This window comes from Elgaria multicarinata, chromosome 3 (genome assembly GCF_023053635.1).
Source record: "Elgaria multicarinata webbii isolate HBS135686 ecotype San Diego chromosome 3, rElgMul1.1.pri, whole genome shotgun sequence".
NCBI lineage: Eukaryota > Metazoa > Chordata > Lepidosauria > Squamata > Anguidae > Elgaria > Elgaria multicarinata.
Window position 1 is genome coordinate 16896700 of NC_086173.1, and position 15577 is coordinate 16912276.

The 15577-nt window shown below is 44.4% G+C and overlaps 1 protein-coding gene across 1 annotated transcript; it reads right to left on the reverse strand.

The window, feature by feature from the left end:
- Positions 1–2015: 2015 nt before the first annotated feature.
- UBL4A (ubiquitin like 4A) lies at positions 2016–7783 on the reverse strand. Its single transcript, XM_063123079.1, has 4 exons — positions 7531–7783; positions 5728–5833; positions 3336–3541; positions 2016–2563 (listed from the first exon to the last, which is right to left on the reverse strand). The coding sequence occupies exons 1-4, from the start codon at positions 7576–7578 to the stop codon at positions 2453–2455; spliced, it is 471 nt and encodes a 156-aa protein (XP_062979149.1). The 5' UTR covers positions 7579–7783; the 3' UTR covers positions 2016–2452.
- Positions 7784–15577: the final 7794 nt, after the last annotated feature.

Here is a 15577-nt window from a genome sequence, read left to right on the forward strand (position 1 = left end):
GAGTTATCGGTTTTTGTTTCGGACTTCAATTCCCATCAGCCTCAGCCAGCATAAAATGTCTAGAGGGTTCCAGGTTAGGGAAGGCAGGAATATATATATATATATATATATATATATATATATATATAATGTATTGACTCTGAATGTACATATGTGATGTATTATTTGACCTATGTAACCAGAACTATAAAAATAAAATAAGAATCCCCCCCCCCCCCAAAAGGGAAGGCTGTATTCAATGGTATAAATGGGGGAAAAACAACCACCCATCTCTAAAATGTTTTGTTTTTAATGTCAAAAAGAGGAAAGATCTATCACACTCTCTGGCCTTAGGAAGACCTAAGGTTTATCCCGGGATCGTCCCGGGGTCATCCCTGTTCTTGTGAATGAAACACAGGGGATCCCAGGAGCAGGCAGGGACGACCCCGGGATAAACCTTAGGTGTAGCTAAGGCCTCTGTCTGAATTCTCCAGTTATAGCTCTGTGTGTGTGTGTGTGTGTGTGTGTGTGTGTGTGTGTGTGTGTGTGTGTGTGTGAGAGAGAGAGAGAGAGAGAGAGAGAGAGAGAGAGAGAGAGAGAGAGAGAGAGAGAGAGAGCGCACATCTCTTGCACATTTTGATCAAGATGTGTCTCTGGAGCATTGATTGAAAAGACCTGTGTCTCCATGGAAAGTTTGTAACCGATAATTTCTGCACTTGCGGCATTCAAAATTAGACGCGAGTTGATTACTAGCACAGCATTAATTCTAACAGTGATGTTGAATATCATGTTTTATCAGTGATTTACAGATTCACACTTACCCAGGAAGGGGGGGGAGGAAAGAAATGCATAAGCTACATCTGCAGAACCAAAATTCCACAGCTTGGGAGGGGAGGGTGAAACACAGGGAAAACATGTGGTGGAAGGTAGGGCGAGAAATCATGATTTTATTCCCGCCCCACCCCCACCCCGGTCCCGTTGGCGTTAAGAGGAGGGCAAGTATGTATACCAAATCCTGTCCTGATATAGATTTTTGTTGCCTTGGTGAGGGCACCCATAAAATTAGAGGAGGGATTAGGATGCAGCATAGATACATTCTTCCACCATATGGCTCATGTCCAAACCAGGACTCTACCCTGTTTTCAAGTATCTGCAGCAATGGAGTAGCTTAGCCAATGGAGCATTTCTGCAGCGTGCAAAAGCATCGCTACTGGCGTATTTTTGGCAGTGGAGGCGCACTCCTGGTAGCAAGAGCCTTCTGTCTCACATCCCTCAGTTGATGAACCAGTGAGCTTGGAATTGCGCCCTTAAGACTGTGGCCTTAGCTAGACAGGGCTTTATCCTGGGGCAAACCCAGGGATCGTCCCTGTGCATCCACATGACACACAGGGGATCCCAGGATCAGGGAGGGATCATCCTTCCCTTGCTCCGGGATATTGCACTCCACTTTGCCCCCGGTTTTTCCACAGTCTCGAGACCGCGGAACGTGTGGCCTGTTGCTGCAGGTTGACCCGGCTCCATGCGATTCCTTGCACGGAGCCGCGAGCTGCGCTGTGCCCATCGGGGGTAGGGTGGGGGAGAGGGAATTTAAATTATTTTTTAAAAAAACTCTTACCTTTAGCGCACGAGCGTTCATGCGCTCCTTCCTCTTTAAAAAAAAAAGGCAGATGAGATGCCTGTCCTTGTGAGGTCGTCACGTGTAAACGGAGAAGGGATCTCGCGTTAAACATATCACAAGATCTTCCCTCCTCCGTTGTGGGATAAAAGGTAGCTCTAGCTAAGACCTGTGACAATCCGGGAGTAAACCCAACTGAAATCAATAGGTCTTACTTCTGAGTAGAGGTGCATGGAATTGTAAATACTGGTCAGTTGTCCAACAGAAATGCTCAAGTTGTTTTGGGTTTTGAAAAGTTTGTATATAAACTGAAATAAAAACTAACTAGAACATTAGACAAATGCTTGTCTCATCTAGTGCTGATTATACTGGGGACTTGGAATAACCTATTATATTACTGCAATTTACACATTCACACAAGAGACCAGCAATACTAAGGTTTTTTTTTTAATTTCAATGATTCAGAATTGATTTTCAGCCTGCAAATTCTGGATAACATTACTCTCGAGATGGGCTTCAGTTAAAACAATAAATATGAATATTCGATGCAACTGGGCTCTGGCAATTAACAAGAAATCCATGTATAAGCACAGATGTCCCTAACCCCAAAGGTAGCTCCATCTCTCAATACTGGGCCAGCAATCTCTTTATAAACATCATTCCCTCACTGAACACATCAGACATAGCAGATCAGTCTCACCCATCACCACCTTTAATGGATGGGGAGTGGTTACAGATGCTCTACGCCCCTTTAACAGCAGTCCAGAGGGATCGCTCCCATTAAGCCCCCAAATTGGGCCCCGCCCGGGGGCTCTCTGTCCAACAGGGCAGACAGGGCTCACTCCCCAAGTTCAACAGCTAATCCAGGAAGCCCATTTCTACAGCCTCAGCCACCTCAGGGTGAAGCAAGCGGGTAGCCATGCGCTCAATGTCATCCAAGCTCAGCAATCGGAGACTCCGCTCATAATCCTAGAGAGAAGCCGAGAGAGAGAGAGAGAGAATATTTAATGCCAGTTCCATTGCTACAAATATTCTAGGGCATGGGGCAAGGGTACCTTAGTGGGTGAGTGGGTGTGAGAGAGAGGGAGGTTGAGATTACATGCCAAAGCAAACAGCCAGAACCTAAATACAGCTAGCCTAATATCTTTAAAGTGATTTAATTGTATTCAAGTTTAACCAAATATAGGCTAATTTAGTGAATGTTAAAACTGAAGTGGCTGGTGCTCCATGGTTATCCCATTGCCTTTGCCCTCATTGGTCAGAAAGTATTGCCTTCACACTTTTCTTGATAACTTTGGAAGTAAAAAGGACTAGAAACTTTTATGATTATTTTTATTGAAAGCTGAAAATGGGGGGGAGGGGGGGCAGAAGATCCCTGAGTGGGCTATGCCCACCCTGTGGTGACAACACTGTTACCTGCCCCTATGTCTTATCATGCAATAGTCTGAATTCAAGCTTGGATCGGAAGCAGGAGAGGGGCGAGCCAATGCAATCATTTAAATACAGCAAGAGATTTTAATCTGGAAGGCATAAATTACAAACCCTGCCCCACGAAACAGAACATCCTGGACCATCTTATGGTCTGGTTCATACACGAACAATGTTGACAACATCAAGCAATGACTTGCACGTGTGACTGATGCTGAGGGTGCTGCAGCTTGAGCCCTAGACAAGTCAATAAAACCAACCCTGAGGATGTTCCCAGCCTCTCCTCCGCCAGCAATTCTGTAAGAGAAGTTACCTTCTGCAGTTGCTCCAGGATCTTCTCGGCATCAGCCACGCTGTAATGCCTGCCCAGGACCTGGGCCAGCGCGTGCCAGATGGCAGGACTCTGTGGGGGGCCAATTCTGCGGCCAGGCTCCTCAGGCGATGCCTTCTCCAGCGGCTTGATCACGAGGTTGAGCTTCGACTCGGGCCCAATGGCGTAATCAGACAGACGGTGTTCATCTGGGAAGGAAACACATGGCTTCTGAGAGGCCAGTTGCCAGCCAGGGAGAAGCCGCACAGCTGCGACCAAAACATCCACAGGGCCCCACGGCGACGGCCTCACCCTGGCCAGCGTTTCACAGGGATTTGAAGGCTGCCGTTTCCCAAGGAATAAACTGCTGGACTACTTCCAGAAGGGGAGCCATGTCAATCTGTTGTAGCACAAACAACAAAGAGACTTGTGGTACCTAAAAGAGTCGCAGGCTGGTTATGGCAGAAGCTTTCATGGACCAGAATCCACTTGAACAGATGCGTGAAAGTCGAATCCTAAATTGTCAGGCGTATTATTACACTTCCATGCTCCTGATGAAGTGGGCCCTGCTCCGCAAAAGCTTTTGCCGGAATGAATTTGTTAGCCTTCAAGGTGCTGCAGGACTGTTTGTCGCTTATGCTAAACTAAGTGTTCAGCTAGTTGCCTCCCCAGCTTGGAAACACTGGCTTAAATCAATGTCACACTACTGGAAAACCGCTCTCTCCTCCCCACCGGAGCCCTCCGTGCCACCAGAGCAGATTTTGGGAGTGCACAGGAGGCTGTGTGGAGGAAGGGAAAATCACCTCCCTCCCAGTTCCACTGACGGACCTGCCTCAGCGGAACACCACAATTGGATGTAACCCATCACTTGCTGCGGTTACACAGCAGGAAATACACATTTCCCCAAAGCCAAAGCTTCTAGATTCTTTATTACATATATAGAAGTAAATATTTGTTTTGGCTCACGAAAGCAACCTTATTTCATAGTTCACAAAGGCATCCTGTCCCTCAATGACACAGCAGAGCCGTCTGTGGGCATATCAGCAAATCTGAGGGGATTACTCTTTTTCATGAAGGGCACTGCCAACCCGTGAAACTCACTCCTGTGGGGCTCAAAGCTAATAAGGACAAATGGATTTTTAAAAGGTTTACACAAAAACCTACCCGATAAGAGCTATCAGCTTGGGAGACATTAAGGGAGTGAAAGGAAATGATCAAGCTCCATTTGTGTGTTGCTGCAGGCATAACAAAATATACTCTTAATTTTTTTTAATGATTTTTTAACGTTGTATTTCCTATATAAACGCCAGCTTTCTTACACATGCACACCAGTAAATACATCTGTCCACCATATCTTCTACTACTTCCATCAATGCCCCGCCACAACACATGTGTACATAGCCGCAAACCAATCCCATTGATCCCAATCCCCAGACGCCTCCTCATACACAGATTAGGGCTGGCCCAAAACGTTTGGCTGCTTGAGGCAGAACAGCAAATGTGCCCCACCCGCATACACACACGCCAGGTCCGTGTGCATTCTAACCAAGGCTGACCATGTTATTCTGGCACCTGAGGCAGAAAATCCCATAGAAGAAAACCAGACGATACTAATAAAATATAATAATATATTAAATAACCTGTTGCTTTTTCATGACACCCAGACTCATTTACCTCAGGCAGCTGCCTCACTCTGCCTAAAGGTAGGCTGGCCTTGCCCAGAAGCTACATAGGGCCAATTTAGAGGAAGAAGGCCACAGTCACAGCCATAGCAAGCCACATGCATTAACTACATATATTTATTTACATAAATTTGTATACTGCTCTATATTTGAAACAGATTTCGGAGTGGTGGACATAAGAATTAAAACAGTAAAAGTTACAAAAATTAAAACACCATTATTATGCTAAAAGACACACATAATGCCAATAAAAACATTGGCTGTCAGTCAAGGAATGCTTCCTGAAATGAAGCTGTTATCTGGAGATGCCAAAAACAAGACAGTGGTGGTGCTTGCCTGACCTCCAGGGACAGGGAGTTCCACATAAAAGGGGCCACCACACTGAAGGCTCTTCTCTTGGTGGACTCCAATCTGGCCATAGGTCCATGTGGAAATATTGCTAATTTCCTGAGACTGACAGAAGGTAGGAGTAACTGCTCCCATAGAAGCCTTGCGACTTGTCAAGCAGCTTCTTTGGGACCAGCTGTGTCAAATAGGATTCAAAGAAATCACTGGTTCATCTACTCTTGCGGATGGAAATTATAAACCTCATTTTGTCTCTTGTAAGAAGCTATCCATGGGCTTCAGAACAAATGCTATCCTACATCTTAACCTAGAAAAGCTGACTGCCTGTTTGTTTATCCATCCCCAAGTGCTTCACCATCAGCACCCACCTGCTAGAGCTTTGCCTTTAAAAAGCAGACGCTGCTGAGATACTGGAACATTCAGCTTCTCTGAGACCAGGCGTTTAAGAGAGGAGATGCGCTCATCCGGGGAGACCTGAGAAGGAAGAATGTGATGAGGTGGGGCTAGTAGGCCCACAAATTGACAGTCTCAGAGGAGGAAGTTTCATATCCGAGCATAAAGGCCCTCAAGCAAAGAACTGGGATAGATCATCCAGGAAAAGCAGGTCCAACACTTCACTAGAGATCCCACACACCTAAAGATGCTTGTCTGGTCTGCCTAGTCCTTTTAAGAAAGGATTCCCACTTACTTGCAATTGCTTTCAGACATTTAGTCCATTGAAAAGGGACTTTGTTTTGCATTTCATTTATGGCTGCCATCTTCCTTTTTCTGGTAGAACTTGTGTATCTAACAGCTACACAAAAGGCAGAAAGCCAGCAAGTACAGCTTTTCTCAACATGGAGATTTTTGCTTGTCGGGTGGCTATGAAATAATGTTACTAAGTATTTATATGACACTTCTCAGCTTAAACTAGATTTGATCTCCCTTGTTCTTTCCCCAACTAGGAGAGCCTCATGAAAGAGCCAATGTCGCTTAGTGGTAGAAAATGTAATCTATGAACTGGAAATACATAGTTCAGGAGTCAGCTCACCCATTAAATCATTGTGACCCTTAGGCAAGCCACTACCTCTCAGCCTCTGCTGGCTCCGCTCACCCAAATTAGTAACTAGGGGATGATCATAATACAGGCCTGCCTTACACAGCTGTTGCAAGGAATACTGAGATCATATTACTTAAGGTGCAATCCTAAGCATGTTTAGACAGAAAGAAGTCCTACAATTCCTGCCATGCCCCAGCCAGTGTGGCTAGTAGAAGGGATGCTGGGAGTTGTAGGACTTTTTTTTCTGTCTAAACATGCATAGGGTTACACCTTAAACTATTTTTATATTGCTTGGTATCATAAGATCTCTAAGCAGCTTACATATATGTGAAATTCTTAAGGGGAAACACTGTATAAATATTAAATGCCATTTCTACACCTAAGGATTATCCCAGGGAAATGGAGGGATCGTCCCTGCCTGCTCCTGGGATCCCCTGTGTGTCATTTGGATGCAAAGGGATGATCCTGGGACGATCTCAAGCGAAAAGGCAGGTGTAGAAACGGCCCAAGTCAGTCTGGGTTTGGTCAGTGCCTGGAAGGGAGCCCAACCAGGAAACCCATGTATATACCACCTTGAATTCCAGGATGGAAAAAAAGCAAGATGCAAATGTATGAAATAAACAAATTTATGCTGCAAGCTCTTGGCCCTAGCCCTAAGTTGTGCAAGGGGCACGGTAGTGGATGCTTTCTTATGAAGGGAAGGCATGCTGCACATGGTCAGAGATGCTCTCTTCCTTATCAGGGTCCCATGCTTAGCCTCAGCACCGAAGACACATTTCTGCAAGGCTTGGTTCACTCCATCAAAGAGACCGAAAGAAATGTGTGTGACCGAGAGATGTCGGAACTGCTCATGAGCCTCCCAAGTATGCCAGGGCCAGATCCCTTCACAAGTCATCATTTAAGGAATCCCTCCTCCCTACCCATCTTCCTTCCTAGATAGAAGGCCCAGAGGCAGATGGGGTCTATTCCTTTGCCCTCCTCCCTTCAATCAGATCCTCCAGGTGACGCCCCTCTCCACGGCCTCTGGGCTTGGGAAGGCTGGGGGCTACACTCAAGTAACCCCCATCCCCGGAACAGCTCTGGCCTCAGCCCCGGACTTAGCCTCCGTTCACCTGGAAGAAAGAAAGGATACCTGGAGGCAGCATTCCCGGCCTTGGAGCGCCTTCACCGTAAGCAGCATCTCGGGATCCCGCAGCTCTGAAAGCCAAGCGGCCCCTTTAACTGGACCATAGACACTTGGGAGGAATAGGCAGAGATAGAGAGGCCCAGTACTTTAAAAATAAGTAATTATATAGGCTAAGAAAAGTCCCAGCAATCTCCCATCTCTAGCGGAGCCGCACGTTCCTCTATCATAGAGAGAAGGAATAGAGAGGCGGAACTTTTCTCTATGGGCGGAACGAAAAATCCCATACAGCTAGGAGACCGGAAAGCGGAAGAGCGACACTTTACGTCATATGCCAGTCTATTACATAGATTGTGGTCATATGACCGAAAGCCATTTACCACAAAGTGGAAGAGGGTTTGAGCTAGAGCGCCTCTTAGGTTCATAAAGTTAGGAAAGCGTTAATTTCCGGTTGTGAAGTCAGAATGAGGCTGTGGATCGGGCGGGTGGAGGACTAGTGTAGAAAACTTTTTTTTCTATCTAGGCCCTAGATAGGGGGTACAGTCCCACTGATGGTCTATAAAGATTTCTGGTTGTAGCTTGCAGAGTTTAAAAACCCGCCATTCGCGGGGGGAAATTAATACAAACAAATAGGAGTCAATAGAAAAACTCAGACAAAACTGGCAGGAACAGAAACTTCCTTTCGTTGAAGTGCTTTGAAATAACCATGCCGTCTAGTCAAGAAATTACAAAGGAAGGAACAAAGGTGACTTCTTTCTGGCAGGCTGACATCTCTCCCTCGATCCCACTTCCTCTAGACTATTTATTTATTTATTTCATTTCTATACCGCCCAATAGCCGAAGCTCTCTGGGCGGTTTATAAAAGCCTTGTAAACTCTGGGCGATTTACAAGACTGCTCTGATAAGATGAATTTCAGTAGGTTCATCCTTTCCTTCCCCGATCAAGGTAAAATGGAAATATGCTCCTGTCGAATTTCCACTTGCTGTCTTTATAATGAAAACGTGTTCCCCCCGCCCCATTAAAACATAAAATCTCTTGCTCCCTCCTATAAAATCACAAATTCTAATTTGTGGGAAGACAGCAAATGGATACCAGCTGTCTCTTAGAGATCATTATTCTTTATTTCTGGTCAATTTTATTATTGCTCCTTTTAGTTCTGTGACCTTCCCTCCCACCCTTGACTCTAACAAACTAAGTCATCTAATGAAATGTTGCTTTAAATTCTGCCAGTTGTCTAGAATCAGAAAAATAGGAAGTTGTCTTATTCTGAGTCAGACCGTTGGTTCATCTCGCACAAGTGTTCATTAACAGTGATTCTGTGATTCAGGCAAGGTTTTTTTCCTAGCCCGTCATGAAGATGCCGGGGATTTTCTACATGCAAAACATAAAGTCTAACACTACTGTATTGCTTGCAGTGCTTGAATTATGGATGGAAAAGTAGCGGCATCCTTTATGAATTCCATAAATCTCAACTCTGAGCACCCCAGTACCTTCTAAAAACAGTTGCTAAGGGAGCCATCACAAAAGGTAAAGGGGCCAGAAGCACTTTTTGAAAATGTTTAATTTTTGTGACTCTTGTTTGGAAACTTAAGTTAAATTCATCTGCTAAACGCAGGCTTCTAATTTTTGTTGTTGTTCTGTCAAGCTCAACTCCTTTTAAGAACGTAAGAAGAACCCTACTGGTTCAGACCAAAGGCCCATCTAGTCTACCATTCTGCTCACACAGTGGCCATCCAGATGTCAGACAAGTGGGACCTGAGTACAATAAGTGTCTCCCACTGTTGTTCCACACAATTGATATTCTGAAGATACTATAAAGCTATCATGACTGGTAGCTATTGATAGCCTTATCCTCTATTAACTAATCTTATCCCTTTTTAAAGCCATCTAAATTGGTGGCCATCACTGTATGTTAAGGAAATTCAGCCCCGAATTAAACTTTAAGCAATATAAGCATGTGTTTAGGACACCAAGGGAAGGAGGCACCACAGAGTACCAGTACCATAGCTTGCCATCTAATTTTAAGGAATTCCAGATTCATAGAAAGAGCCTAGCAGCATATTCTAAGAGTGGCAAATTTTTATTATTTGTGCTTTATTTTATTACAACCAATCAAACAGCTTTAGGCTCTTTGTGTCCCACGATATGTCCCAACATCTGACATCTGAGATGACTTTCTGACAATCTTTGTCTCAACATATACCTACAGTTCAGTATGTTTGACTGTCTTACCAAGTTTATATTTAATATAGTTGTGTGTTCTGGTGTGGGGGGTGGCCTTGAAGAAAACTGAGTTTTTAATGTCTTATTTCACCTTCAGCACTTATTGAGTCTTAATGTCTTGCCGGCTAAGCAATGGAAGGGCCAAGGGGGCACCATTATTGGGCTTTGCTTAGGGCATCAGCTGGCCTTAATCCTGAGAAAGTTAATTCTGTAGTTTACCTATGAACTATAAATGAGGGAGCAGGCTCCTTCAGCGAGTAAAATAACTTTTCTGAGATAGAGGGCATGGTTATTTCAAAGCACTGCAACTGTTTTATTTAAACTTCTACATTGCTCCCTATGCACTCCCTGCACTCATGCCCCTCACGCTGAGGGCTGTGTGAAGCTCTTGGTAGTGTGTGTACATAAATGACACTTTAGTTAGCAGAGAAACTGGGTCACAAAGATCCAGAATTGGTATGAGCAATCAGAATGACCTGTTCTATGAAGACTGGGGCAATTATCTTGGACATAGTGTCCAAACTAATGGTTTTGTTTTCTGTCTCTGGCTCCTGTTAACAATTTTGGACACCATTTCATAAAGTGTCACTTTCCATTACATTTGTACTTGCACTTAGGCTATAATTGGTGAGAAGCTGACTTGGCTTTGTAAAGTAGATGCTTGTGTGATGACTTGTGTAGAAGAATTTGTAATAGTCTTCACTCTTACTGATTCATACATATTCTCAGATGTTATAATACACACATAATTGTTATACTGTAAGGAATGCCTTCTCTTTCCCACATTTTCCTGCCCAATTCCTAAGACTGTCTCCAGAGGTTCTTCTCTGAGTGCTGCTGCTGCCAGCACTCAAGTGTGATGGGTGGCTGCCATGGAAACAGCCTCCCTTGTAGTAGCCCCTGTCTGTGGAATGCCCTTCCCAGGGAGCTAGCTCTATTTGTATACAAGTCAAGGCCAGATTGTTATAGTTCCATGGTGCATGGCCTGTCGTCTGAGCTGTAGTCTTCCTGTATGGGGTTTATATACTGACAGTGTTATGCTGTCTATGATTCGGTGCTGAGTTCTGCTATATTCTATGATCTAGCATGAGGATGTTGTCATCGTCATGGGAGTGGTTATTTTTAATTCCCCCTTACTATTTATTTATTACATTTATACCCCGCCTTTTTTCCTCTTGCAAGGAATCCGAGGCGGCTTAAATAATCCTCCTCCTCTCCATTTTATCCTCACAACAACCCTGTGAGGTAGGTTAGGCTGAGAGTTAGTGACTGGCCCAAAGTCACCAACTCTCAGCTTCATGGCTGAGTGGGGACTAGAACTCGGATCTCCCAAGTCCCAGTCCAACACTCTAACCGTTACACCACACTGACCATTGCAGTACATGGGAGGGAAATTCTTCACGCCAGATCCAGGGCTGATGTAAAGTTGTACCAGGGGAGTGACTGGGAGGATGATCAGATATGGCATTAGTGTACCCCCCACCCTGAGCCACCCTCATCCTGCCCACAACTCCATCTCGTTTTAGCCATTCCCCCAGTATATTTTTACCAGTGGAGTGGATATGCAGCCCAAATGCTCCTTAATGGTGTTGGTGTATTTCAAATTCTACTGGTGTAATGGGTCTTTCACCAAATCTTATAGCCTCTCAGCCAACATAACTCAAGTACAGGATTGTACTTGACTTGTACTGACATTTCGATTGATTCTATAGCCAAACTGGAAAAGTGATCCATTAATCTTTTTCTTAACCCATTTTTAAATTATTGATCTAGGCTCAGTTGTTTGAAATGCTGAGGGTTAATGCCCAGGGCCCCTAAATGTGTTTTGGGGTGTGTGTGATATTTCAATTATTGTTGCTATAACTGCCTTATCACTGCCTTATTCTAGGAAATACTTCATTGACGGCATTTCCTCACCATTTTGAGATATTTACAGCAATATATAAAGAAGGGCCTCAGTAAGCAATGTTTTATTGCCATAGATCTCCTCTTTTCTCCAGAATTGCCATGTTGTTCCAGGCAGAGCACCTAAACAGTTGTTGTCGTTTTTCAGTTGGTTGGTCTCCTAGGGACCATCTAGTAAGCTACACAGTTGAGTGAGGATTTGAACCCACATATTGCTAGCCTATTTTTATCTACTATGCCAAACCAATTAACACATGGATTAAACAAACAGGAGGAGGCAGGAATGGGACATGCTCAGTTCAATTCTTATTAGCACAATTAGCCATGTCCCCAAGCAGATTTTTACAGATGTCCCTTCCCGGCAAAGGGAGATCGTACTTCGAAAAGATTTCTGAAGAGGATGATGTGAAGTGTGGCAGTATACATAACCTTTTTCAACTAGATGCTAATTTAGTAGGCATAACACCACTACTTTAGCAATCAAGATGGCTTCATGGTATATGCCTGATAATATCTATGCCAGAGGGGTATGGTTCCAAAACTGTAATAAGACATCGTAAACATATTTGATATCATGTACATATTTCAGTGATAATACTGACTGACCTTTTGGTTAAAAGGTTCTGAGTCTTAAGGATGGGTGGACTAGAAATCCAAAAAATGTGTGTTTTATTATATTGTGTTTTTACATCCAGTAGGACATGTTTGTAGTGCTTAGATCTGGGCAGTGTTTTTATCACTTCTGAGAGAAACCCATTTTTAGTGTTTGTGAGTCCCTCCTTTTAAGTAGTTTTTAATGTTGTTGATATCGTAGAATCGTCTTCCAGTGTTGTGGCTAAAACATATACCTCTCTAGTTACATAGGCAGAGGGTGTCTTTACCTTTGTAAACTGGAGGTAATTACTCAGGTGATCTTATCTCATGGAAATTTCCCCATCTACAGTGCTGCCACTAAGGTGTGCACACAGACACAGGTGTGCTGGGAGGATTACATTCCACCTGCCTTGTCAAGTTAGATTAACCTTGCCCCCATATTAGTTTGCTTCACTCCTCTGCACTCATAACAGCCTTTTTGCTTTTATGCAAAGGTAGAGGGGGGCTAGGGATGATAATACAATTTGTGGACAATTTGTTTGCTGGCACGATGGGAGCAGATGTATATCCTTGTTTTTAAAATTCAGTATATTGGATAAATACATCAAAGGCAAAAAAGAAATGCCAGACCTAGAGATGTTATGGTTGCATGTCTTAGTTTTAACACTGTAGAAACTGTCACTACTGTCTGAAAGACCGTATTCTCCCATATGAGCCTGCCTGTGCTCTGAGATCTTCCAGGAAGGCCTTTCTCTCAGTCCCACCAACATCCCAGGCGCACCTGATGGGTTCACGGGAGAGGGCCTTCTCGGTGGCTGCTCCAGGCTCTGGAACTCCCTTCCCAGGGAGGCTAGGCTGGCTCCCTCTGTGCTACAGTTTCGGAGGCAGGCAAAAACTTCTTTGTTTCAGCAGGCTTTTGGAACTATACTGGACTTGTGTTAATGTATTGAATCCCCTACCCCCTTTTAACCTATTAGTTTTTAAAAAAATTAACGTGTTTTTAATTTTACTGTAGGTTTAATTCTATTTTAACTTTTGTAATTTATATTTATATGTTTTAATTTTGTAAACCGCCTTGAGTCCCAGTACTGGGAAAAGGCAGGATATAAATAAATATAACAATAATCTCCAACCAACTATATATTAATGATATTCCTCTGGCCTCTCTTAAAGGATTCTTTGAATGGTCTAAAGGCCAGAGCCTTCAGTGTGTCCCCTCTGGCTGCCAAAGTTATTCTGCTTGAGGCAGTCTTACTGATTTTAGATTATTCTGCAGGATGATCATTAGGTATGACATCGCGCTTTGCAACAAAGAGAACAAGAGGAAGAGTCTGTTTGCTAAATGGGGCGCAGTTCAGCTGATCCAAGTGTGGGAGGAAAAATGGAAGACAACAAGGGGAAAGGATTTCACTCCAAACAGTAGTAGCAAAATTGGGCCTGGATGGAACCTTGCTTGTGCATCCGAATTGCCTGCCAAGTTCCTCTCACCTCTGTACAATATCATACTAGCCTTTCCTACATATGGCAACGTATAGTAACATGGTCTATGGACAGTCTGCCTCATGCCGTTAGGCCATTGGACCATCTAGTTCACTGTTGTCTACAATGCCCTTCCCTAGCCAAGTGCCTTCCAGATGTTTTGGGCTTCAACTCCCATCAGTCCCATCAAGGGTAGGCATGGTTGGGGCACATGCCGAGGGGCCCATAATCGGGCGGGAGCCCACTGCCAAGAGCCCCCTGGAGTTGCTCCTCCTCTTCACCTTTGCAATCTGCTTGTTCACCTGCCTCTTGCTGTGGCCTGACAGTGGTGGTGAGAAGTAGTAGTAGTAGAAGCCGCAGTCTGCTTGTTCCTCGGCTCTCTGCCTGTCGAGCAAGTGAGTGGGAGCAGTGATGAGACAGAGAAGAAGGAGCAATAGCAGCTGGTGACAATGGCAGTGAGAAAGACTCACTGAGGGAAGGGGCCTACTGAGGGTGTCTTGCCCAAGAGCCCTCCAAAACCTGGAGCTGGCACTGGCTCCATCCATGGGAATAGTCAGTGGTCAGGAATGCTGGGGGAGGATACCAGGTTGGGAAAAGCTAGTCTACACCCTGCCTGGCAGCAGTTCTCCAAGGTTGCAGACTGAGAGTCTTTCTCAGTCCTACCTGGAGATGTCAGAACATCTTTTGCCTGCAAAGCATATCATTGAGCTGTGGCCTTGCCCCATTCTTGTCACAGCTGCAGAGATAGATTGGGAGATATCTGTTTGCAACTAGTTAGTGAAAGGGTGTTACATACATTCATCATGTGCACTACAATGCATGACCTGAGTGTAGAGGTCCTAGAAAACAAGATTTCATTGCATTTCCTGGGAGAGCTTTGGGAAGAAAATCAACATCCCAGGTTCAAAGTTAGGACAGGCAGAAAAAATTGGGGTGCGGTGATGGGGGAGTTATGATGGTGACGGGGCTTAGGTGTCTGTATGGAATAGATATAACGCCAGTTCCCAAGGTGCTGTCACACTCCAGCACCACCAAGAAATTAAACCCAAAGTAGGACTATGTAGATAAGAGTATGACGCGGTTCTCAGTGGCCCTCTCATTCTGTTCTAAGGAATAAAGTAAAGTCACTTGGATATGGGACACATTTGAGAGGGAGGCAAAACGCTGTCCCTTTGCTCTGGCCACTGGAGTCACCAGTGACAGAGAAGAAATTTAGTTCTTGACTGTTCCCTTTTACTCTCTCCAATATAAGTTCATGGCTGCACTTTGAGTCCATGTTTTAGAATGATCAAACTTCTCCACCATCCCTTACACTAGGATAGCTTGACCTTCACCTGCAAGGATGCCAGGGGGAGGGTGTGCAATGGGTTTACCTATGCAGAGCACAAAGAGAAGCAGCATTGTGCTTCCTCACATAATATACAGATCCTCCGCTCCCCACCCCACCCCCATCACAACAACAGGCATTTTGCTGCTTCTTATAGAAGGACCAAAGGAGGAAAGTTGTTTTTTTTTAATATGTTAAAAAAAACAACCAGAAGTTTGGGTAGCTGTAATTCTATCTCAGTTTCTATATAATGTCCCTATACCAGTCTGACTGTAAGATGAAACCGTATCATATGTTGTATAGGTTAAGAGCCAAATGGACCAAAGTGATAATCTAATTCATCTTTTCCCAACCTGAGATCCTCCAGGTGTGTTTGATTACAACTGTCATCATCCCCAATCAGCCTGGTCATGACATGCTGCCTGGCAATTATAGTTAAACACTTCCAGAGGGTCCCAGATTGGGGAAAGTTGCTCTAATCTGATCCCTGCATAATTAGCAATGTCTCCTATCACCATAACTAGCCT